This window comes from Cervus elaphus, chromosome 20 (genome assembly GCF_910594005.1).
Source record: "Cervus elaphus chromosome 20, mCerEla1.1, whole genome shotgun sequence".
Classification (NCBI taxonomy): domain Eukaryota; kingdom Metazoa; phylum Chordata; class Mammalia; order Artiodactyla; family Cervidae; genus Cervus; species Cervus elaphus.
The window spans coordinates 39391282-39416492 of record NC_057834.1 but is presented as its reverse complement, the minus strand read 5'-3'; the positions used below and the strand labels follow the sequence as shown (position 1 = coordinate 39416492).

Sequence of the window (25211 nt, the reverse complement as noted above, 5' to 3'; positions counted from 1 at the left end):
ATATCTTTTTTAAAACCAGGCTGCACTGGGTCTTAGTTGCCGAATGTGGGATCTTTGATCGAACTTTTGATCGAACTCTAGTTCCCCAACTAGGGGTGGAAACAATAATCACTGCATTGGGAGCATGAAGTCTGAGCCACTGGACCACCACTGAAGTCCTCACATGCCTGTTTTATTAAAAGACAACTACAGAGGAATGAATCATATGGTTTATTTTTTAATTATTCATTAAATGGTTTATAAAGTCAGATCAGGATATTGGTCTATTCCTTCACACGATCCCACAAATAAGGAGTGATGGGATTATATCAGATGTTAAAACATTCCTTTTTCAACTTATTCATGACAGTATACAATGAAAGTGGAAGGCAGGTTCTTGCATGTTAGAGAAGTTGTGTTAATGTTCCCATTAACATTCTGGTTTAAGTGGAGCACCAGGGTAAGTTGTTCTAGGTACCACTCATGGCCTCCACCAATTTCCCCACCATTCTGTATGCCATTTCCACCAATCAACTCTTAGATGTCTCAAACCAAATGGCTCCCATTCAACTGTGTACAGAAGACAAGAAACCAAGCCCCGTCACCCTTGGGATAATTTATAGTCTGGAAAAGGGACAGATGAACCATGATCAAAAAACCAAGTGAGGATTTTTAAGGAAGCTTTGACAGAAATATTGATAAAAACATCTAATTCAACTCCAGAGAAAAGTCATACCAAGGGAAAATAAAGTCTTAACTGATGTTCTGAAACTGGCCGTAAGAGAGACAGAATATGGGAGAATTCTCCCATAAGAGGGAGAATGATCCTCTAGGCATGAAATCTTAAGAGCTCTGAACACAACCAGAGCTTCAGCTGATCCAGAGCTGGGCTGAACCAGATGACCTGAGTGAGGGCCACCCGGCAAGCACACTGCAGTCTGTCTGGCTCCATCAACAGTGAGAGGCCTTCAGCTCCATCACAGAGTACTCTCCAGTGTGTTATAGTTGTCCTTAAAGCTCTTCAATTCGAGGAAGTGCTTGGCACGTTTACTCTTCTGACTGGAAGGGAGGTATGTCACCTGGATGGTTGTTGGGGAGACTTCAGGAGACTGGGTTAGGTCTTTGGCTGCTGACTGGTGCTGTCGCTGAGAGCTCCCACTTCGTGCTTTGACCCTGAAGAACACAAAGAGGGCTGGTCACGGACAGATAGAGGACTAATGGAAGAAAACAATTCAAGGCTTCTACATCCTATACATGCAGTTGTAGCCACAAATGGTCTCTGTCGTATCTTACAAACTAGTTACTAAAATCCCATGTGGTAGCTTAGAAATAGCAGAGAAACCAATTTTCCCACTGAGTTCCTGCCTCTGACTCAACCTCTTCTTCATTCCACTGTGTTTAAAGAAAACTTTTAATTCTGATTCACCTAATGTGTGCATGCCACTAATATACTCCCAGTCCAAAGGGTCCTGACCTCCAAAAAATAATATTGAAATTAACTATTGAGTTATCACAAGTTAGGACACTAAATCTGGTCCTTTTATCAACGTGTTATTTACTCACATCCCATTATCCCTTTATGGTGGTATCACCCCTTTTGCAGATTAGGAAACTGAGGGTCCATCAAGTAAGTTGCCTGACGTCACAAAGCTAGTAAGTGATAGAGAGCTGGGATTAAAACCTAAGTCTGTCAGATTTTAGAGCTTATACTCTTCAATACACCCATTGAAACTTTCTAGAAACTAGAGATCAAAGAGACTAAATTTTTTAAAATGCGGTAAAATACACATACAATTTACCATCTTAACAATTTTAAATGTTTACAGTTCAGTAGTGTTAGGTACATTCACAATGTTGTGCAACCAACGTCCAGAATTCTTTTCATCTTGGCAAACAAACCCTCTGCCTATTAAACAACTCCCTATTCCTCCTTCCCTCCAGCCACTACCAACCACCATTCTACTTTCTGTCTCTATGAATATGACTACTCTAGGTACCTCACATAAGTGGAGTCATACAGTATTTTACTTTCAAAGAAACTGAACTTGAACAGGCCTTTTCCACCCTTTCCAAGTGTTTTCATTAGTTTTCTAAGTAGTTTTTTTTTTTTTTCTAAGTAGTTTTTATAGGACCTTTTGTCTTTAGAACAAAGTAGTTTATAAGGATATAGAGAAAACAGGACAGACATACCCCTCATCTTTTGAGAAAGAGTCATAATCAACAAAGCAGAAAGCAGATGTATTCTTTTCATGGCTGGTAAGTAACTATTCCAGATTGGCTTTCCCCCTTTACTCTTATAATTACATACATGCATAAACAACATATTGAAGCTCTGTTAGTAGGTATTTAAAATGTTCTCAGCAAAAAGTCATGAAGTCTCTTCTATAAAACACAGCTAGCTCTTTAGTAATACCTTTTGTTTCAGTCAGGGTTATTAATACTTTAAGTGGTAATAAAGGTGGCTGACAATTAATTCTTACTTTTATCAGACCAAGATACAAAGGAAGACATCTCTGTTTGCTGAAAAACTATTTTATTCCTTTTACTGGTGTAACAGATTACACCAATTCTGACATTTTACTGAGTTGGACAAAAACAAGAAAAGAGATACAAAAAAGTAGGAGAAACTTCTCTTATTAGCTTGCATCTACTTTCCAATGTAAGTAAGAAACAGTTCTAGGACCTGATTTTGTTCACAGTGCTTTTGAAAGTAATCTGTGAGAACAGCCCAGGACTACTGTATTCTCTAACCAGCTTCCTTTGACGTGTTCCCCTCCAAACTCACACTGTGGCCAGCTCACTCAGGGCCTCCTGATAGCGCAGGTACTCACTCAGGCCAAAGACCTGAAGAAAGAGGAAGGAAGAATGAGATCTCTCAGTCTGGGGAATCCCTTTAGTTCCCTGAAGGAAAAAGTGGCCATCCACTGTGGCTTACCCCTGTCCCATAGCGGGCTGTCTCATAGCCATCAAGCAGGGTATCAATGAGGGCCTTGCGCACACCCTTGAAAGGAGTACTAGTGTTTCGAAGATCTAGCAGGTAGGAGCGGAAATTCTTGCCCATTAAGGAATGGGGATGCCGGCCTTCAGCATGAAATGGGATCTCTGTGGAGATAACAGAACAATGATACCCCCTTTCCCAGTTGTTTAGTCTTCCTAATCAATTTTCCAAACTTAGAAACAGGTACAATGAGTGAGTTGGGGGGAAATTTTAAGAGAATTAAGAAGACTAGTGATCTAGAGCTATGTCTGAGTGGTCATACAGTGGTAGCAATACAACTGTTAAATTATACCAATGGTACACAACGGTCATTTTCCTATTTACCCTCCTACCTACCCATAGTTTAAGATATAAACTATGTTTTGGTAGAGATAGAGCATTTCTGACAATAGTCATATGAAAAAAATGGAAAAAAAATTCAACAGCATTTTTGACAATGGTCAAATGGGAAAAAAATATCAAGAACCACCTATGTAGGCTTGGTGAAAAAGCAGATGCTGCCTGTCTCCTGTGGAAAAACAAGCAAATTACCACCAAATTACCACCAGTTCATGAAATTAAAGGTATAGAAAGAACAAAACAAATCCACACTCTCTGGAGAAAAATAACTCACCCACATCATTTCCTTAAGGCAAAACAGTAACCCAGTACTCTCAAAATTAGCAAACTCCTACCAGTTGGGTAGGTGTAGAAAGGACAAATTCTAACATAAATTGGGTTCCTCCCTCTCTTTCCCGGGTGAGCTCTCAGGATACAGAACAGCTGCTGAGCAGCCCTTACCAGAGGCACGGATAGCATCCAGAGCTTTCATCCTGTATAGGTAGTTGTAGCAATCTGTTGAGAGAGAGACTGGTGTCAGGAATAACCCTCAAAAGATACTCCAAACTCCAGCAAGCTTAAAGTGCTTCCCAATCTAACACATGCCCAGTAACAAGGAACTACAGCTGTTGAGTTTGCCAGCAGCTATGTTTACAACTGAGAAAAGGAATTCAGAATTTGTGAGACCCCTCACTGAAGTATTCTCCAAGAACATGCTACATACTTTGATTTCCCTGGGTTTCCAGCTGTAGCAGTCTTGCATCATCATCTGCGAGAAGCTGAGGTTCATACTTGATATCCTGAACCTTGGACAGTCGGATATCAATCTCCTCTTTTAAGTCCTGTCCATGTAGAGAAAAGAATACACGGCTATTTAGCCTGTACTTTGCTTCCCCTCAATCTGGAAATGGGGCAAAGCAGGGGAACAACTAAGACAACAGAAGCAGAGAAAATGCTCATTTGGCTAATGAAACCACCAGGTTAAGACTCAAGAATTTAAGAATGGGGCTGGATTTGCTAAGAACCTCTCCAAGATGCATATCTCTAAGCTAGATCTTTTAATCTGCTAGAATTCCTTCAAGTTTTATTATTTCTGACTTTCTGAAAACATTTTTTTTTCCCGCACCAGGGAGCTACATGAACGCTTTTAGGTTCCCCGTCAGGGACTGAACCCACATCCCCTGCAGTGGAAGTGTAGTCTTAACTCTGGACTGCCAGGGAGGTCCCCTCAGTTGGATTTAGAAGAGTCTTGGTTAGCTGTTTTTTCCTGAGCTGGGAAAAAATGGACATCAACTGTAGGTCATAACCTATTGTAAAACCCTATCAGGAGATCTGTATGTGGTTTAGAAGTTTGGGAACTATCTCTACCTGGTGGACCACAGGATTTCTAGAGGTTTTCTTCTAAGAACATATTTAATTTTTTAAGTAGGTAATTCAAAAAGAAACTTCCCTGGTAAGTCAAAAAGAGACTTCCCTGGTGGTCCAGTGGCTAAGACTCCAAGCTCCCAATACAGGGGGCCTAGATCAGTCAGGGAACTAGATCCCACATGCTGCAACAAAAACTCAGTGCAAATTACAAAAAAAAAAAAATATATATATATATACATATATATATATAAAGCCACTGTTAAGAGTTTCATATTTATCTAACTTAAAAGGGCTGCCAGAGTCCCAAGAAGTATTCTCTTGTAACTGTTTAGAAACTACTGTGAAGTATGTCATACATAGAATATATTTCACATATATGTACACCTTAAATAATTATAAAATTCATTAAGATGAACACCTGTATGCACTACTCACTTTAAGAACTGGGATACAACTAACGACTTCGAAGCCCTGTGTGTCCACCCCTGGTGAAATGCAACCTCCAACCTTAATTTCTCAAGTTTTATTTTTCTTTGCTGTTTTATCATGTTACCCTGAAGATGTTTAGCTTTGCCTGGCTTTGAACTTCATACAAATGGAAAAATATTTTGAATTTCTCTGCAACCTTTTAAAATTTTAAATAAACTTTATTGAGGTTTAATTCACATGCAATAAAATATATCCACTTTACATGTGTCGTTTGATGAATCTTGACAAATGAGTACTTTCATTCAACTACCATTCCAATCAAGATACAGAACATTTCCATCATCCCAAAATGTTTTTCATCCTCCTCTGCAGTTAAACTCCTCCTCCATGACCCAGGGAACACTGATGTTTTATCTGTTTTAAAATTCTCTACAAATGGAATGGAATCATATGGTATGTACTCTTTTGTGAATGGCTTTCTGGCATTTTTTTCACTCGGCATGTTTTTGAGATTCATTCATATTTGTAATTTATTGTTTCCATTCAAAAATATTGTGGGGATTCATTTGTGTTCATATTCTTATCTTCAGTTTATTTTCATTTCTCATGGTGTTCCAGAACACGAATATGTTTTCAAGTGGAAATTTAGCATACCATATTAAAAAAATTTACAAACAATGCTTTATTCTTGTACATGTCTTCTGGTACACATGCAAAAATTAATTTCTCTATGGTAGAAATGGAATTGCTGGGCTGTGGCTTAGGTACACTTGCAATCTTACTAGACAATACTCCAATATTTTCCAATGCAGTTTTACTGATTTACACTTTTCACCAGCAACGGCTAAGAATTTAGACAGAATGTTTTAGAGCAAAAGGAATCTTGATCTCATCTAGTCTATGGTTGCCAGGAGAGGGTGGCAGTGGTGGGGTGTTTCTAAATAGTCAAAAGTTTTGACTGACTCATGATATAATGTAAACTAACCTTGTATGACTGACTCATGATATAGTGTAAACTAACCCTATATCCTTCTTATGGGAGGCAGTTGGCATTTGGAGAACTGAGAGAACGTGGAAGCACTGTTGAGGTTTCAGGACACACTTTGAGGCTTTCCATGAAATGTACCAGTAAAGAAAAATGAGGAGAGTTACAACACTATTTAATCAAAGAACACTGGTCTAGGAGTTGACATAATTGTGTACCAGCTCTAGCCCTCCCACTAACCGGCTTTTCACTCAACAATGAATTGTTAACTATCTACTCTATGTAGGCCCTGGCTCTACAGCAGTGAACAAAACTGGCATAGTGCCTACATTATTAGAGCTTAGGGAAAAGACGGGCACTAAATGAATACACATAAAAGACAATTTGTAGTAAAATGCTATCTGAAAAAAAAAGACCTAGTTTATAATGAGTCATAAGCATTCCTCTTTCTAGGAAATAGTATTTGAGGTAAGCTCTAAAGAGTAAATGAACTAGCTACATGAAAACCAGAGGTTGATCATTCTACCCCAGTAACAGCACACATAAAGGTAAGAAACTCAACCAGCGTAGCTGGATCCCAGTGATCAATGGAGAGCCATACAAAAGGAGGTTGGGAGGGGCAGCGGGCACCTTTTACCCAGAAGTGGAAGAGAGCAGCAGCAGGATGGGGGTGGCAGTAGGGTATTAAGCGTTCTGATTTAGACATGTTAGGTTTGAGATGCCTATCAGACATCTAACTGGAAATGTTAGGTAGGCGTTTGGATACACAAGTATGGAACTCAGGAAGGACTGGGATATAAATAAAATTTCAGTAGAGTATTTAAAGTGAGGAAAGAAAGGCAGTTATCTTCAGGAGACAGTAGAGACAGAGACTACTTGGTTATTCACTTCCTGTATGTCCTCAGTAAGTTGATTCCTTTTCTTAGGTTTCAGTTTGTAACATGAATGATGGAACTAGATTTGTGCTGCCCTCATAAATCTAAATGGATTCCCTGGTGGCTCAGACGGTAAAGGGTCTGCCTGCAATGCAGGATATCTGGATTCGATTCCTGGGTCTGGAAGATCTCCTGGAGAAGGAAATGGCAACCCACTCCAGTATTCTTGCCTGGAAAATCCCACGGACAGAGGAGTCTGGCCAGCTACAGTCCATAGGGTCGCAAAGAGTCGGACATGACTGACTTCACTTCATAAATCTAAAGTTTTGCAAAGTTTGCCTCCTCACTGATGTGGGGCTAATTCTAATCACTCTAACTCCATCCCAAATCAAAAACAAAACAAAATCCTCAAACAGAAAACACTGGGTAGCTTAAGTTTAACACGGAAATATCTTACCACAGAAAGTTTGGAATTTTAATTCAAGTCCTTCATTCTGCAGATACAGAAATTGAAGTCCTTGGATAAGTTACTAGCTGTGCCACAGCAGTGAGCAGGTAAGCCAGGACTCAAGTTGACCTTTATCGCTCAGTGTACTAAAGCAAGCGCATGGGTAACAGAACAAAGAAATACGGGAATTGAGTCATTTCTAAAGGCAAAGGAAATCTCATTCTGAGCCCTAATAGATCTGGAGAATCACGCCTATCTCATGTTTTAAAGACCTACCTTGGGGGCATTGTGTCCCACAGGGACATGAGGTCCCCTTCGGGATTTCATTGCAAAGCGCATGATTTGCCTCTTCACAAAAATAAATAGCAGTACAAACACCTGTCCAAAAGGCAGAGAAGCTTAAATTAAAAAATTAAACAAATAAAAGGCATGCTTTCAATTAAAATGTCAATTGAGGTTTTCAGGGGTGCTTTGGGATATAAGTTGTGGCAAAGCAAGGCCACTACGAATGGGGTGGGTACGGGCGAACCTGTGGCGGATATGCGTGGGGGGTCTGCGTCCCAGGGTTTAGAGGGAGGGTTCTCGGCTGGGGGCGGGGCGGTCCGAGGCAGTGACTTACGCTCCCAGGTACTCCTGGGATAGGAGTCAAAGCCCAGAAAAAGTGCAGGTGAGTGGGTGGAGAATGAGGACACGGGGGACTGCTCAAGAGGAGGGTCTCTACTGGGTCAGACGCGACCGCAGGAATGGGGTGGGGGAATCTCCTCACCAGGCTCCCGTAGGCCATCACCAGCACGACATTCACGCCAGACAGCCAGTTACTGCCGGACGCCATGGCCTCCCCACCCCGCGCGGAACTGCTCCGGTTTAACCTGCTGCCCTGCCTCGTCAGCCCGGGTTCCGCTGAGGCAACGGCGCCTGGGTTTCCTGAAACTCCCCGGCCATTTCCTTACGGGGATAGACCAAGGCTGACCGGGCCTGAAAACATGGCGGATGGGGGGGGCTAGGAAAGAAGAAGGACGCCTTCCCGCTTCCCCCAAGCACGTGACTCAGGCACGCAAAGACAACCGGGACCGGCGAGTGCTGAGACGCGGAACTACGCCAGTAAGAGGAAGCAGAGGCCCTCTGCTCGTCACGTGGCGGAGGCGGGGCCACCGCGGAGGAGGCGGGGCACACGCGCGCAGCCGGAATGAGGTGTCTCGTGGCGAGGCGGCACGCGCACGCTTACGTGCGCGTCCCTTTTCGCGTCACGTGCTGGGGGACGCAGGAAGGCAAGTGGGAGGGAGAAGGCGCGAGAGCGAGCGCGAGAGGGAAAAGGGGAGGGGGGAGGAGGGAACCTTATATCACGTGACAGGGGCGGCGCGGCCCGGGGTGTCAGTGTGGAGGAGACTGAGGTAAAGTTGGGAGCGCAGCGGCGTTGGCGGCGGCGGCGGCGGCAGCGGCAGCGCGGCGGGGCCGGGTATTGTCCGCGGCCCCTTTAAATCCGCGATCCCCCTTTTACCCTCCCTCCTTTCTCCCTTACCCCCGCCGTATACCCCTCCCTCGGTAGGCCCCCCCGCACCGTGTTCCCCACTGTACACCCCCCCACCTAGTCGTGCGAGCCCTGGCGCCCCCCCTCGAGTCGGCCGCTGGAGGTTTTGTTTATGGTTGGGTTCGCGGCCTAGTGGGCCGCGCCAGAGCCGGGGCCTCGATTTGGGAGCGTGGCCGGGGCGGGGCTTGGGGCAGTCGGCGGCGGGGGGGGGCCATGCGGCTAGAGCCTGAGACGGGGGAGAGCGAGAAAGAGCGCGAGTGAGCGAGGCCTGGGCCCCGCCTGAGGTAGGGCCCTCTCTTTACCCTGGCCGGTTCCTGTGGAGAAAACGAGAAGGCCGCCTCCCTTTCCAACCCTCTGCGGGCCCCCTCTGATCCGGATCCGGCCTGGTTTAGGGGTGGCGGGGAGTGGGGGGAGGGAGGACGATGGGGTGGAGCTGCCCCAAACTCCCCCATGTGGCCCTCAGTTTGGAGTGCGGAGGATTAATTTGTTCCGGGTGGGAGGTAAGGAAGCGATTGGCCCTGTGAGCTCCCGATGTGGTGCTGAGCGGGGTGAGCCTCCCATCCTCCACGCGTGGGCTTGCGTCCCCTCTCCGTTTCCAGCCTCTTTGTCAGCTCCTCTTATTACCTTTCTTTCTTTCTCACCGCCCCAGCTCTTGGAATATATTTTTTTGCTGCTGTCTTTAGCTTCCTGTTGTCCATACTGTTTTGGGTACCCCAAACAATTATGATGTTATCTAGGAAGCTGGGCATGGAGGCCCCCATAGGGTATATTACGCTTAAGGGACGTCACTAGAGCAGTGGGGTATTTGATCACGCTTCTCATAATGGAACAGGAATCCCAAATTTCTTCAGACTCTTCACCTTGTGGGCAGTCCTCAAATTGCTTTGCAAACTGATGTCACAAATAGACTGCTCGTTTTCCACTGTTCTTGAGATGTAGCCATCTCTGGTGTAGGATATTGTGGAAAGAAAAACACCACAGTAACAGGCCTTTTTTGTTGTTGTTATTGTTCTCCTTTTGCCTTTGACTGTCCCTGATTATTAGATGGTGAAATCGTGTTTTGTTGTGTTTTTTTTGTTTGTTTGTTTTTGTCTCCTCCCCATTCACTTCCACCGCCCATCTTCTGCTTTGGGGATGGATATCTGATGTGACTTGCTGGGATGTGATGAGGGTCATTGACAACCCGAATTCCTGGAGAACTAAAACGTTTTGGCCGTGTATGGGTTGATAAAACTGCATTTGAGATCCTGCAACCATTGTCCTTAAAAAGATTAGGCTCTCCCGGTGATTATTTCCGTTGTGAACGGGAAGTCGGAAAGTGTTGCTGGCATGAAAACTGATGATGAAAGACCTTAAAATGTACTGTTTTGATTATGATTTTTAAAGCCCCTTCTTGCCAAAATGTGTTCTAACTGGGAAGTACTCTTTTTTAAATTAGGTTCAAGTTGATGGGGAAGGAGTTGCAGGGGTTATTTCCACAGAGCATCTAGGGGAATTAATTGCTCTTTTAGAAGTAGCAAGCCTAACCCATCCCCGTCCAGCTTCAGAGTTTCCGAATTGTTTCTCAAATTAGATTGTAAGCTCCCTGAGGGCAGCAACCAAGTCATATTGCTTTTGTATTTACTAAAATACTGGACACATAGTAGATACTCAATAAATACTTGTTATTTATTTTTTTCTGTAAAATTTCTCTGGCTATTTTTTTAAGTAGCTGGTTTTCAAAAAATGGTCAAGGGCACTCCTGTGTTGAAACCTGTATTTGTTCCTGCACTATTCCCTTGTCTCCCAATACTTCTCACCTACTTTCATTAAATATTTTTATGCTATATGAAAGAGTACTTAACAAGATTCCTCACCTCTACTGTGATAACTTTGGGTATGTGTCTCTTTACTACTAAAAGGCTACTAATTCTGTGCCCTGCAGTGATCATCCCAGATCACTTTTGACCTGTTGCTGTGTTGCTACTACATAGGTGGTAAAATTTTGTTAGTCACACATTTCAAAGCACTTGTAAGAGAGAAATGGAAGTTAATAGAGTGATCAGGAGGTTCCCCCCCTTTCCTGAGTAATTAATGTGGGTTTTGAAATGACTAATGTATTTACGCTGACAGGTACTGTATATGAAATTGTCCTTACAGGTAGTCATGAAATTCTACTTAATAACTCATGCTCACAAATGGAAAACACAAGTGGAGTAGAACACAATCTATATTTTTTAAGTTCTAGGAGAGGCTACTCCCATGGTTAGAATCTTCATCTTTGAGCCAATTATAATAATGCCTAATTATTGCCTAGTTTTTCTCTAGGTTTTTTTTTTTTTTTCTGTTTTATTTGAATCTAGGTACTTGGTTGAACATCACTTGATTTTTTTTGTAAGTTAAGTGTTGAAACTTGACAATAATGGCAGCCTGGGAAAATGGACTACTGTGTATCAAATAATCCTGTACTATCTAGACAAATTTGCAGGGCTTTTTGTGCACATGTGTAGGGAGAAGAGGTAATGGTTAAAAATTAGCCCCGAAGTTTCCTTAAAAATCTTTCTTGGTGATAGGGAATGTAGAACTGTTAACTCTTAATGACTGCATCAAACATTAAAGACCTATGTGACACATTGACCCAATTGGGTGAAGGATTTATCCACAGGGAAGTTAGCTTTCTTTGTGACCCAAGAAACAGGTGAAATTCACTCTCAATAGTTAATGCTTTCATATTTCCTTAGAAATCCAACCAACCTGTCCTTCATATCTGGCAATGTCTTCTGGGCAGCCTAGAATTACCCTATGTGAAGTTTTATTAGTGAAAAATAAATAATAGAAAAGTATAAACTTGTTCTCTTTGGAATGGAATAAAACATGCAGAGTAACCTCCTTTTGAGCACTCCACAATATGAATGTTTTCTTTGTTTACTAAATATAGCAACTGAGATTGCATTATAAAACAAAGTATGAATGAAGGCAACTTAAATTCAGTAGAATCTTTGCTTGTTAGAAGTGTTGTAACAAAAACTGATCTGGTTTTGGAAAGGCCCTGTGTGTTCCTTGTCTCTTTAAAGACTCAACAAAGTCATCTTGCTGGCAATAATGTCTCAAGTTTAAAAAGATTTCCCTGAAGGACTTTCTTCCAAATAAAACTTTGTGCCAAATGCTTTTGATTTAGGACAAATTTGGGATTCTCTGTATATTAAGGTGAGTGGTGGAGGGTAATTGCCATTCCGGTTTCTTGGAACTTCGGACTTAGGAAACCAACAGAAGCAGCCACAAAATCAGGGTGTTGGAATTATTATCCAAGGAACTGAGATTGTGAGCAGTCACTGGGGCTAATACATGCCTTGTTGAAAGTTGTGGGAGCCCCTGCACCATGCTGAGGGACAGAAACTTGAGGGAGAGAGGCTAGACTTGAGCTTGTCCTTTCCCAAATGATGGAGGACACATGCAGCTTGTGTTCAAAAGGTTGTAAGGCAGGTAAAGCTGTTTTCAAAGGTAGGTTGAGTACAGCATTTTAAATTGTTTTTATTTGAAATATAGGCTAATCCCCTTCCTGGAAGGCTTTTGTTTGCAGGCTTTGCTGATTATCTTTCCTTCTGTCAGAGGGACTTTGGATATTTTCACTTTTGGGAAAACTTGATTATTGACATTGTTTTGCTAACTATCAAGATAGCAAAACTTAACAAAGCCTGCTTATAACGGACTGTACCAAATTATGCCCATAACTTTAAAATAAACAAACCATCACTTAACACATGTTTTATACATTTATTGTTCTGCAAAAATGGATTAGTACCCTAAAGAATTCATCAGACTATAAATGTCTCAAGAACAGGTGCATGTTGGTTTCTTTGAAGAAATGATAGTGGTGAAGGTGTTGATGAAAAAGGTTGAAAACATTTTACCTGCATTTAACATCTAAATTTTTTTTTCCTTTTTTTTTTTTAAATCTTTCAGTATTCTACCTTGTAAATACTGTTATTTGTATATACTGTAAATGATGACGTCGGTGGGCACTAACCGAGCCCGGGGAAACTGGGAACCACCTCAAAACCAAAACCAGACACAGCACAAGCAGCGGCCCCAGGTAAAGAACCCAAGGGATATGGATCCATGGGGTAGCCTTGCTGGTTGATACTCGTTTCCATCTAGTACAGCATCGTTCTGTGCTTTGGGTTATTAGTTTGGGTTCTTTATTTTTACTTTCTTATCCTTTCCTCTTTTCACTTGGGGCCTAATAACTGTTAATGACACACTGATGCAATGTGCTTATTTTTTGTTGTTAATTTTTTTAATTGTTAATTTACTGCATTATGAGGCTTGGAAAGAATGGGTCCTGTGCTTTGTATTTCTGAGATAGCAGTTTCCTTTATTCATCTGGGTTGTTTCAGCAATACATTTCTTATTTCCTATAATTTCCATTTTGACGTCTCTTTAGCCAATCTTTGTCTTCCCACCTTTTCCTTTCCTTTGCTCTTCTTTTCCCTCATTTGTCTTTTATTTTCCTCTCTTGTCTCATTGAGCCCTAATCTGATTTTTCCTTTCCCATGAGGAGTTAGCGTCTTTACTATGTTCCTTTAAGATTAACAAATGAGATACTCTAGAGTATTGCTCAGTTTTAAAGAGTAAATTAACCTCCTGGGCACTGAGGTTTATGAGTTGTTGTTTTTTTTAAGTTGAATTTAGATTTTTTTTAATAACCAGTTTGGTATTTGTTGGCACCTAATATGAATGAATCAGTTAACATTTGGTTATGGTCAGATAAATTGAATGTTAAGATTAGAACTTTTATTCATTTTTCTTTTGCTTCTCTTTTCAGGTGAATTTCTAGCAGAGTTCTAGTACTTATCTCAGCTGGGGCTAAAATTTCTGACATTTTACAAGCATACATTGGATACTTGGAGGATATGCTCAGTGTATCCTCAGACTAAACCTTCTGCTATTCTCATCCCCAGGGAATAAGAGTGACAGTGATCATTGCAGAAACAGGAACAGGGTTTTCACATGAGTTTGCAAATACATGAAATTGAATTAAGGCACAGACGTTTCAAAGTGGTATTTGATCCCAAAATGAGTCTCTCTAACTGTGAACATAAGAGAAAAGCTCTGTGCTTTTTTAGAGAAGGTAGTGTGAAATAGTGACAGCTTTACTCTGTTGTTTTGCTCATTTAAGCATCTTAACTGGTGGAAAGAGCTTGGCGGCTCTATAGTCCATGGGGTCACAGAGAGTCGAACACGACTGAGCAAGTGAAGTGAGGTGGTGGAAATGTTTTATTACTTGGTCGTGTGTAACAGGTAGAGGGAAATCGGGGTGGGAGATGATGAATATTGGTTGTTGTTCAGTTGCTAAGTTGTGTCAGGTTCGTTTGCAACCCCATGTACTATAGCTGGCCGGGCTCCTCTGTCCATGGGATTTCCCAGGCAAGAATACTCGAGTGGGTTGCCATTTCCTTTTCCAGGGCATCTTTCCAACCCAGGAATCGAACCTGCGTCTCCTGCTTGGCAGGTGGATTCTTTGCCACTTAGCCACCTGGGAAGCCCAGTTGACTGTATTGGTCCCTCTCATTTCTCTAAGCTGTTGTCTCTTGATCTTGCTTTTTTAGGCCACTGCAGAACAAATTCGACTTGCACAGATGATTTCGGACCATAATGATGCTGACTTTGAGGAAAAGGTGAAACAGGTGAGTGTATTTTTGATTCGCCATAAGTTGTGGGAAAAAACATGAAGATTAAAGGGCAGTTAATAGGATTGATGCCTACCAGGATACTTTCCACTTTAGGTATTAAAAGAATTTTGACCTGAAATATGATAGGTTAAGCCAATACATGAGTGCTTTTATTGTCTGATTTACTGTGCCCCTTTGGACAGATACCTTATTCAAAGAGATTTTATCTTAATTTTAACCTCTTTATTGAATGAATTTGTTAGTACTGTTGTACAGCAACATTTAGCATTTGTGGTATCTAGGAAATATGGAGAGTCATGGTATGCTGAAGCCTGTTTGTTTCCGCATTTGATTCTCTATTAGATACTTTATTGTTTGATTGATTTATAAATACTTTTGCCCCATCCTTAATCACAGATGTTAATGTTTTGCTTTTGAAGCTAGAATGTCAAAATTCTGCATGTTTTGCTTTTTTAAACCTGATTCAAACTCAGCTGTGTCTTCTCCCTTTCCTTCATCTATTTTCCTTTTTTGGGGAGTGCAAGCTTGTTCATAATGGTTGATCTTTCTCTTTCAGTTGATTGATATCACAGGCAAGAACCAGGATGAATGTGTCATTGCTTTGCATGACTGCAATGGAGATGTCAACAGAGCCATCAATGTACTGCTGGAAGGAAACCCAGATACGGTAGAGTGCTAATAAAGTGTTCTAGAAAGTGGGTCCCTGGTTGAGAGGCTAGTAAATTCCAAAAATAGCAAGAGGGGTCAACTTAAAGCATATTCTCTTATTCTCCAAATAAAGCAAGGAACTGTCTTGGAGATTATTTGTTGGAGGTTGCAAACACTTAAAATTTATGTGCAATAAATAGAAGAAACAGATAAAATCAGTTTCTTTTAGTTGGCCTGGAATAATTGTTGATTCTAGGCTAACAACTACTTTTAAGACTTGGTTAGTCTGAGTTGCTGCTAAATAGCCTTAGTTACTAATAGAAGATTTCTCGCTCACTTGTTTTATTGCTGTTGAACAGAGAGCCACAGCCCTTACTGGATTCTGATTTCAGAACATTCCCAGCAATATCAGCGTTACATTTCACAATAACTTTTTTTTTCACAATACCTTTTTATCATGTGAACTTAGTTTTGTTGAAGTAGCAGAGAAAGAATCCTTTTTTAAAAATAATTTATTTTGTTCATGAATTTTTGGCTGCACTGGGTCTTTGTTACTGTTCTCAGGCTTTCTCTAGTTGCGGTGAGGGGCTGTTCTTCATTGAGGTGCGCAGGCTTCTTTCTGTGGTGGCTTCTCACTGGTGGCTTCCCGTTGCAGAGCACAGGCTCTGGGCACACGGGCTTTAGTAGTTGCAGCGTCCGAGCTCAGTCGTCGTGGCTCAAGGGCTTAGTTGCTCCGATGCATTTGGGATCTTTCCAGACCAGGGATCCAACTCATGTCCCCTGCATTGACATGTGGGTTCCTAACCACTGGATGACCAGGGAAGCCCGAGAAATAAACTACAGCTTGTTGATCATTCCTGGAGATGATAAGGGATATGGGAGGAACTCTTGCCCTGGAATTTAGAGTTGATTTCAACTCTTCCTTTCCTTTCCTTTCCACTTAATGAGAATGCTGTGTTTTGTTACTTACTATTGTATTAGATTGTTATGTCCCTTAAGAATAGGATTGTGCCTTACTAAATAATCTTTGGGATATTCTGCAGTGTTTAGTAGAGACCTTTATTACTAGTTTTTTAAATGAGCAGTGTATCACTTGAAGTCATTTTCATTTACTTGATCTTACTCAGGGGATTTTTGGTTGAGATTGATAACCAGATTTCATCCTTAGAGTAACTGATTGATGTTACAGTGTTACTTTAGCTGAATGTTGGAGGTTTGTCAGTTTTTTTTGAGACAATGGGAAATAATAGTGAAAACTGTTTTTAATCATTGAATTTAGATTTGTAGATTTTTGTCTTCAAAAGTGTGGCCCCAGATTAGGTTTTACATTATTGCTTTTGTTTGAAAATTACTTCCTGAATAATCAGATAGCAGTTTTGGTTCATTTTGAGTTTACTCTGGAATAATTGCCGCAGGATTTTTCAGGGAGTAGGATGGAGATGGAAGTGGGACTACCTATGTTTTCTAAAAGTTTGGTTTTTTTTGAGACTTCCCTGGAAGTTCAGGGGTTAAGACTCCAAGCTCCCAATGCACTGGCCATGGGTTTGATCCCTAGTTGGGGGATAAGGTCCTACATACTGCATAGCAGAAAAAATGTGAAAGTTTTTTTTTTGCACAAGTCACGTTTTGTTTCACCTTCCTAGTACTAGAAGTCTGACCTTCTTCCACAGTATTAAAAAAATAAGCTAGAGAATGTAGGTTTATTTCCCACATAAACTAGCAACTAGTGAAACCAGTGGGAATCAGTCAGCTGCCAGGAATGTTGCATGTATTTGGGTGGATGAGATCATATCAGAAAACTGGCCGTGCCTTTGGGCAAAGCATAGTAAATAATTCTTTTTATGTATAAAACCAATCTGGTGCCAGCAGCTGATAAATAACCATAGAGAAGCTAAAAGGTGACAGGTTTCTGAAACCTTCCAGATTTTGATACAGATTAGCACAAACTCCTAAGGACTGACTGTTTTGAGTCTCGTTTCCAGAGTTCCTGATGGCAGGTTTAGGTATGAGGTTACTATAATTTATGAATTAAAGCTACTATGAGCATAAAGTGATACGACAACTTAATGTGGAATCAGGTGGGTTGGAAGAATAGGCAACACGATTCTGCTAGGTCCTAGGTGGATGCTTAATTTTTTTTTTTGGCCAAGTTGTGTGGCTTGCAAGATCTTAGTTTCCTGGCCAGGGATTGAACCTGTGTCCCCTGCATTTTAAGGTGAATTGTTAACCACTGGGCCACCAGGGAAGTTCCTTTAGTATAGTTATTTATTTTTATTTGGTCATGCTGGGTCTTCAGTGCTGCTTGAGGGTTTTTCTCTAGTTGTGGCTGCTGCTGCTAAGTTGCTTCAGTCGTGTCCGACTCTTCGACCCCATAGACAGCAGCCCACCAGGGCTCCCCTGTCCCTGGGATTCTCCAGGCAAGAACAATGGAATGGGTTGCCATTTCCTTCTCCAATGCATGAAAGTGAAAAGTGAAAGTGAAGCTGCTCAGTCGTGTCCAACTCTTAGCGACCCCATGGACTGCAGCCTACCAGGCTCCTCCACCCATGGGACTTTCCAGGCAAGTGTACTAGAGGGCTAGTTGCGGCAAGTGCAGACAACTCTTTTGGTGCGCGGGCTTCTCATTGCAGTGGCTTCTCGTTGCAGAGCACAGACTCTAGGCACACAGACTTCAGTAGTTGCAGTGTGTGGGCTTAGTTGCTCCATGGCACCCTTTAGTATAGTTTTAAATTTACTTGTTTTGAACTTAAAAATGTTTAAATTGTGGTAAAATACACTAGAAGAAATTGACCAATATAACAATTTTAAGTAAACAGTTCTTTGTCACTAAGGACATTCACAGTGCTGTACAGTCATTCTTGTTGTGTAGTCACCAAGTTGTGTCTGACTCTCTTGCAACCCCATGGACCATAACCTGCCAGTCTCCTCTGTCCATGGGATTTCCCAGGCAAGAATACTGGAGTGGGTTGCCTTGACCTCCTCCAGGGTGTCTTCCTGATCCAAGGAGCCAAACTGTGTCTCCTGCTTGGCAGGTGGATTCTTTACCACTGAGCCACCTGGGATGCCCCTGTACAACCATTACCACTATCCATTTCCAGAACTTTTTCATTTTCCAGTTAGAAACTGTATCCATAAAACAATTAACTTTCCATTCCCTATTCCCAGCTCCGGTAACATCTTGTGTTTTCGGTATCTCATATAAGGTATTGCCTATTTTTGGTATCTCATAAAAGTGGAATCAAATACTTGTCCTTTTGTGTTTCATTTAGCAAAATATTTTTAAGGTTTATCTGTATTGTGACTTCTGTCAATTTCAGTTCTTTGGAAGACTGAGTAATATTCTGTTGCATGTTTATAGCACATTTTGTTTATCCACTCATCATTGGTGAACACTTCGGATTATTTGGAAATAAATTGTAGACATCAGAGTACTTTTCCTAAATTCTTCATCATGTTTTCCTAAAAGGATGCTGTTTTTATATGACAAATTATTGTTAGCCCTGAGAAAATTAATAGTAATTTCATGTTACTATTCCATATTTTAAAGTTATTTGATAGCTGTTACTGAGCAAACGGGACCATTATAATTTGGTATTAGGAATCCTGGTATCCAGGATGGTAAACATGATAGTCTTGGCATTTGAACTGAAACTTACTTGTACATGTTTGAACTTATTTGTACATATTTTCTGCAAACATTATAAACCAGTATATGTGTGTGTTTAAAACTTGAAATTTATAAGGAATTCTCTGGCAGTTCAGTAATTAAGTCTCTGCTCTTCGACTGGTGAGCACCTGGGTTCAGTCCCTGGTCAGGGAACTGAGAAACTGCAAGCCACACAACAAGACAAAAAAAAGAACTTTTAAGTTTATAAAATTCATTTTCCTAAGGAATAAGTTTTTGCATGGCTGTTTAGCTTATTTTCCTTGCTGTAAATACTTATTCCTGAACTGTTTTGAGGAAGGTTGAATTGTATCATAGCAATTTCAGATGTGTAAGGAGAACATAGTGAGTAAAACCAGACATGCTTCCTATAGTCAGCATGTCTCAGGGCCAGGGCTGTGCTTTCCTGACTGCTATTTGGTCTTCTTTTAAATAAAGGAAATTGGTGTGTGTGGAAGGGTGGGTTAGGGAGCAGGTGTAGTTGTTTTCCTCCTAAATTCTAGGTTACTTAATTAGAGACTGTACTCAAGAGTCAAATGCTATTCATTCACTCTGAATTCAAAGTTAACTTTTAGAAACTTAGAGTTTTCAGTTTTATTTGACATGGATAAGGCTATAAAAAATTGGAAATTACTGAATGCATAGGGAACTAGTGTTTTCAGCCTAGGAAACCCACTTGAAAGAAAGGACCAGTAAATAACTGGGCCCTTTGACTAAGGGGACACCGAATGACTGAATTGGATTGAGATCTCGGTGATTCTTTTGGGAATGATTCCTGCAGTCCATTTGCTCATAAGCACCTCCTCCACGGAAAGGGCTTCAATTTTGCAGTGACAGGTGCAGAATTTGTTTTGAGGTTCTGTCTATACCCTCAACTTAAACAGAAGTAAACTTATAGAAGTATATTAGATATGGATACTGAGAGAGAATGGTTAACAGTTGTCCCAACCTTTATCTCTGGTTTCCTGGTAGCAGCCTGTATTGATTTGACATGAATGCTCTTCCCTTCTTTAGCATTCCTGGGAGATGGTCGGGAAGAAGAAGGGTGTCTCAGGACAGAAGGATGGTGGCCAAACGGAATCAAACGAGGAAGGCAAAGAAAATCGAGACCGCGACAGAGACTATAGTCGGCGACGTGGTGGGCCACCAAGACGGGGAAGAGGTGCCAGCCGTGGACGAGAGTGTATGCATGGGGCTTTAACAAAACCAGCTGTGGGTTAGTAATGTCTAGACTTGAGGGATGTCAGGGCCTTGTGAGGCTGGACCTAGTAACCATTATCTTTTTTATTTTTCTTACGATCATCTGTTCCTGAGATCTTGGCATTTCTTACATAGAGTTTTTTTAGCAACAGCCACCAGTTTAGCATGAAATTACCTTGTTAGCTGTTTGTAAAATTTTTTGACTGGGAACCATTTCCCTAGTAACCATCATGTTCTGTCCTTCCAGCTCATTTTCTCTTCTTTGTTTTTGCCCCCCCCCCCCCCATCATATATGCATGCCGTTTATATATATTTTTTCTATTCACTTAACTCTGGCCATTTGTAGTGTTTTGTTTTTAAATTTCAGTTCGAGGTCAGGAAAATGGATTAGATGGCACCAAGAGTGGAGGGCCTTCTGGAAGAGGCACAGAAAGAGGCAGAAGAGGTCGTGGCCGAGGCAGAGGTGATCAGTTTGTTTGGGGAATGGATGCTGGGGACATGCTATTCTTGCTAGTTTAGTAGGGGTCTGCTTTATTTAAAAAAAAAATTCAAATGGATGCTGGATACCTTAATTGTTGAGAGGTAGTGCAAATTCTAGAGATTACTGTGAGGGCAGTGGGAATGAAGGTAGACATCATTTCCTCTAGTATTTATTGTTATTACTGTATTTGCTTAAGGATCCAGCAGTTCAGTCACCAAAGAAACAATCTTGTCAATAATAAGGATTGTCTTCCTGTATTAACTGTTGTGCTGTGGAGTGAGAGAAGGAACATCTAATAATGTCAACCACTTACTTGGCAAAGTTGTCTCAGTTGGCATGGTGGTTTTATATCAACTTTTAAAATGTATCCCTCTCCCTGTTTAGGTGGCTCTGGTAGGCGCGGAGGAAGATTTTCTGCTCAAGGAATGGGGTGAGTTTCATTGATCCAATGTCACAGTTTTTAATTTTTTTTTCAAAAGTGTTACCATAGTATCTTGATGTGGTTAATATTCTGGTATCCTGAGGATAATAGGCAGCTAAGTAACCAAATGTGATCAGACAGATTGCTACACTATTTCATCAGATGTGTGTAGACATTGGGCTTATTTTAGTGAGATAAGCATTTACCACCTGGATTACTGTATCTCATAACTTCATATGAATACATATACCTGCTGTTTTTCCAAAATCTTCATGTGGATTTTATCAGTGTCCTAATGCAAGGGGAATGATAGATATATATCTAAGATTATATCATGAAATTTTAGGTAAGCTGGTAAAATGAGGAAAAGTGAACAGACAAGTTTCTAATTGCCCTCCATTTGAGTTAATTTTAACTGATGTTGCTTAGAGCTCAGAGGCTCTTAAGCTTTTTATTTATTTTTTCTCCCAGGACCTTTAACCCAGCTGATTATGCAGAGCCGGCCAATACTGATGATAACTACGGCAATAATAGTGGCAATACATGGAACAACACTGGCCACTTTGAACCAGATGATGGGACGAGTGAGTGACTGTTTTATTCATTTTTTGTCTCTAGGAACCTAAGGAAGTAATTTTTTTGAGGTTATACTAACATAAAAAAGTGGAAGTATAGCTCCTGAGTGCTGAGACAGGGAGAGAAAGGGATAACAGTTGTATTACTGTGTAGTCTGTATTTATTGTGTGCCTGCAGGCACATTGTACATGCTGTTTCACCTGATCTCTCACTTATTTTATAAAACAAACATTATTTATTGTCACTTTTCAGATGACAAGATTTAGATTGCAAGAATGATTATGAAATTTGCTAGTATTTGAACTCAGAATTTTTCGACTCTTAAGGCCATGCTCTTTCCATTATACTGTCAGCTCCCAGTTGTATTTCTTAGTGTTTCTGTTTGGCTTTGCCTTTTGACAAGATATCTAGGATTAATCAAACCACTGCTTGTAGAGGTGAACAGGGCCCAGAATCAAAGCCCACTGTTAGTTTGTTTTTGTGTACAGAGATAGGAATGTCTTTTTCCTTTAATTTTTGGGAAATAATCAGTATCTGGGCAAGAAGAAAATCTGGAGACTTTCAGCCTCTCATTGTTGGATAGTGTTCTGGGTGTGGTAGGGTATTATGGGATTTGCTTTTTTTTGTTAGCTGACTTCGGTGCATATCTGGGTAGCATAGATGTTTGTAGGTATGTTAGGCTTGTGGGACACATCAAGATGTATTTGGAAGTAAGATACTTTTATTACTTTAAAAGAGAGCAGCCTCTGGGTTCCAGAGTATTTTCTTCTGAGGAGATCAGCTATCTCCTTCTGGCTGGGTCAGCACATGGAAAGAAAAGCCTGAGACTTTTTTTGTCTTATAAAGAGGGGATGGGTTAATAGAGGAGCATGAAATAGGCTCTCTTGACTCCTTATCCACTTAAATTTGCCTTACCCCCCTTTCAGAGATCTGTTACCTTAATCTTGCATCTTTAAGTAGGTCTTTGGCACAAACTTCTTGTCATCTACTGCCCACAGTATGCTTTACCTCAGGTCCTGAATATTATGTGCTTTTTGTTCATCAAGCTGTCTTTTTTTTTTCCATCAAGCTGTCTTAAAAGCTCATTTTGAATACAAATTTCTCAGGGGTGGAGGCTAAAGTTATTGTCAAGCTAGGTAACTTTTTGAGCTTCCTTATTGGCTATGAAATGTCCTTTTCTATTTTAACTTTGAAGGTATTAGAACTGCTCTTCATTCATCTCTTGATGGCTTTTTAGAGCATTGGTAGCAGTCTGAATAACAGAAGTTGAGGGATTTGTTTTTAGTTGTGGAAGAAAATTAGGCATGGAGTCGCAGTCCTAGGTTGGTTGGAAGAAGAGGAAAGGAAGAGATGTGTGTGTGTACACCGTGTGGAGAAGAGCAGACCTGGGAGGCCAGAATCGGAGCTGTTGGTGTGTGGCCGAAGGAGACTCTGTGCTGCTGTCATCCCGTCAGTGTTGGGTCAGCCGTGGTAGTCTGATGACTTTACCTCTTCATGCATGGTCTCTTTTTATGTTTTCATGGTAGCAAACTTCAAATTCCCTTTTTATTTTAAAAAGAGACTGAAATCTACCCTTAAAATATCCACAGGTACAGTGGGAGTTGTGTGTTGGGGGCAATCATTCTCATTCACAAGCAAAATTTCACTGGTTGTTTTTTCTTTTCTTTTCTTTTTTGTTTCAGGACTTGATTTCATTGGGGTTGAGGGGTCAAATTATCCCCGAAAATTTGAGACTGCTCCTGGTATGATACATCCAGGCGCCTAACTGCCCCGGATATTTAATAGATTTTTATGAACTGAAATATCTGTGGATATGTCATCTTTATGTCTTCCTGCTTTTTATTTTTCTGCTTTTTCCTTTTATTCTGTGCCTGTTTTTCTTACTTAGAAAATTGTTTAATGAACACTTTAATATTTACATTGTCTGTGCTTTTTGCTGATGGAGTGGAAGCCCTAATCTGTAGTTAGAATATTTGAACGCTTTCTGCGTCTTAATGCTTCCTCAGTGTGTAGTCTTTTTCCTTAGCTGTAACCATATGTCCGGTATAGGAAGGTGTCAAGTAGCTGTCTACAGTCTTCCTTTCCATTCCAGATACAGTCACCAGAGTGCAGGGGAAGAAAATTCTTGCATGAGAGATAGCTTCTAAGTAGTATGTAACTTCTTAGATCACTTCTAATTCTAGGATTGTGTGTATGTGTTAACCCACATTTTGGATTCCAGTTAACGACGGTGGGATGGATGTCAATGGGGAGGAAGAATGGTATCACCAGAGAGGGGGAGAAGAATGTTGTTTGTAGCTTGTCTAAATTGAGGTTGGACTTAAATTTGATTTGGAGAACATTGTCATTGTTAAGTGGCTTGAAATTTCTGTGGTACAGTTTTAACACTGTCCTGGGAAAGGCATTGCACTGACATATTTTTCTCTAGGAAATAGGATTTTTCATTATTAAATGTTTAGAAGGATTTCAAATGGGTTTTGTAGGTATTAGAATGTTTATTTTCAGTGACCATGAAATCTGAATGCCAGACCTTCATTCTTTGATTCTTGTAAGAAGTTTTCTCCATTTGGAGAGAATGCTGTAAGAATTATTAAATATATACTGTTATTCTAGAGAAGAAAACCAGAAGTTTTCTTAGTGTGGTCCTTTGCTTGAAGGGAAGAATTTTAGGTCTCAGAAACTCACCCAAAAAAAAAAGAAAGAAACTCACCCATATTCCTTAAGAAAAGGCAGGTTCCTTTTCTGAGGGGAGGACATGTGTATATGTGAAGCAACACAAGGGGAATGTGGAAGATAGTTTGATTATTTATGGACCTCTCCTACCGAAACTATATCTGCACTACGTTATTACCAACAGGAGGAGACTGTATAACTCCATTGTCTGTGCCATGAGCTTAGCAGGTCAGATTTCATGCCTTATATAGTTAGGATTAGTACAGTAATTATCACACGTACTTGATTTTTCAAGTTTCACCTTGTGTCTTCTGAAAATAACAGCCAGCAGGGTTTCTTAATTCAGTTCCCATAGCAGATAGGTGTCAGTGCTCTGTTTGGATTTCAGGCCTTGCCTTCTTCATTGCCCTTCAACTGAGACCATTTGTGTTCCTCTGCCCCTGCTGTCACGTCTCTTCAGACTGCTGGCAATATTGTCTTATACTCAATAGAGTGTGCATGTTTTAGCTTGAATTGTCTGCTGCCATTTCACTGAACAGACCACTGAGTCAGGCCTGAACGGCTGTAAGAGATTGCTTGGAGTGCTGGGTCTATTGGAGTCTTGCTCTCTCTTGTATTTTGTTTCTGTCTCTTGCTGTCTCATGCTCTTTCCTATTACAGCTGTGTGCCAAAAACTGAAAGGAGCTGTGAAATTTAATCTAATTAGAACCCTGGTGTTCTGAGGTATTCTAAAGTCTCTTCCTCCCTCTGAAGCCCAAGAATCCTTTCTGATTACTAAATGCTGGTTACACTTTTGGCTGCCAAAAAATTTAATGCATTAGTATTTTCTGCACATGCTTTGTACTGGCATTAAAAGTTAGTTCACCATGTTTTTCTTTATTCCCAGGTGCATGGAGGACTGCAACAGAGGAGTGGGGAACTGAAGATTGGAATGAAGATGTAAGTATT

The 25211-nt window shown here is 40.9% G+C and overlaps 2 protein-coding genes across 39 annotated transcripts in view; one reads left to right on the top strand and one right to left on the bottom strand.

Annotated features, from left to right (window-relative positions):
* Nucleotides 1–191: 191 nt before the first annotated feature.
* Nucleotides 192–8481, bottom strand: C20H1orf43 (chromosome 20 C1orf43 homolog). Its single transcript, XM_043875697.1, has 7 exons — nucleotides 8167–8481; nucleotides 7677–7778; nucleotides 4020–4137; nucleotides 3758–3811; nucleotides 2915–3081; nucleotides 2765–2823; nucleotides 192–1152 (listed from the first exon to the last, which is right to left on the bottom strand). Exons 1-7 carry the CDS (start codon nucleotides 8230–8232, stop codon nucleotides 957–959), a joined length of 762 nt encoding a protein of 253 aa, XP_043731632.1. The 5' UTR covers nucleotides 8233–8481; the 3' UTR covers nucleotides 192–956.
* Nucleotides 7989–25211, top strand: part of UBAP2L (ubiquitin associated protein 2 like) — a 43545-nt gene continuing 26322 nt past the window's right edge. For 8 of the 38 annotated variants that reach the window (XM_043875672.1, XM_043875668.1, XM_043875671.1 and 5 more), the window contains exons 1-9: nucleotides 8742–8856; nucleotides 12871–13000; nucleotides 14517–14594; nucleotides 15157–15267; nucleotides 19927–20095; nucleotides 20480–20575; nucleotides 20978–21023; nucleotides 21486–21598; nucleotides 25150–25202. In XM_043875672.1, coding sequence (XP_043731607.1) covers nucleotides 12911–13000; nucleotides 14517–14594; nucleotides 15157–15267; nucleotides 19927–20095; nucleotides 20480–20575; nucleotides 20978–21023; nucleotides 21486–21598; nucleotides 25150–25202 — 756 coding nt within the window. In that variant the 5' untranslated portion in view covers nucleotides 8742–8856; nucleotides 12871–12910. Of the gene's footprint in view, nucleotides 8068–8663; nucleotides 8857–8935; nucleotides 9213–12870; nucleotides 13001–14516; nucleotides 14595–15156; nucleotides 15268–19926; nucleotides 20129–20479; nucleotides 20576–20977; nucleotides 21024–21485; nucleotides 21599–23272; nucleotides 23333–25149; nucleotides 25203–25211 lie in introns of those variants that run through there. The other 30 variants (XM_043875657.1, XM_043875649.1, XM_043875647.1 and 27 more) reach the window with 14 other exon arrangements.

What these genes read in the sequence shown, in the direction of transcription:
- C20H1orf43 (XM_043875697.1), bottom strand. Translation starts at nt 8,232, where the DNA reads ATGGCGTCCGGCAGTAACTGGCTGTCTGGCGTGAATGTCGTGCTGGTG. An exon ending in GGATGCTATCCGTGCCTCTG is followed by an intron (nt 3,082 to 3,757) that starts GTAAGGGCTGCT and finishes TTATCTCCACAG; the next exon opens with AGATCCCATTTCATGCTGAA. An exon ending in CTGAGTGAGCTGGCCACAGT is followed by an intron (nt 1,153 to 2,764) that starts GTGAGTTTGGAG and finishes TGTGTTCTTCAG; the next exon opens with GGTCAAAGCACGAAGTGGGA.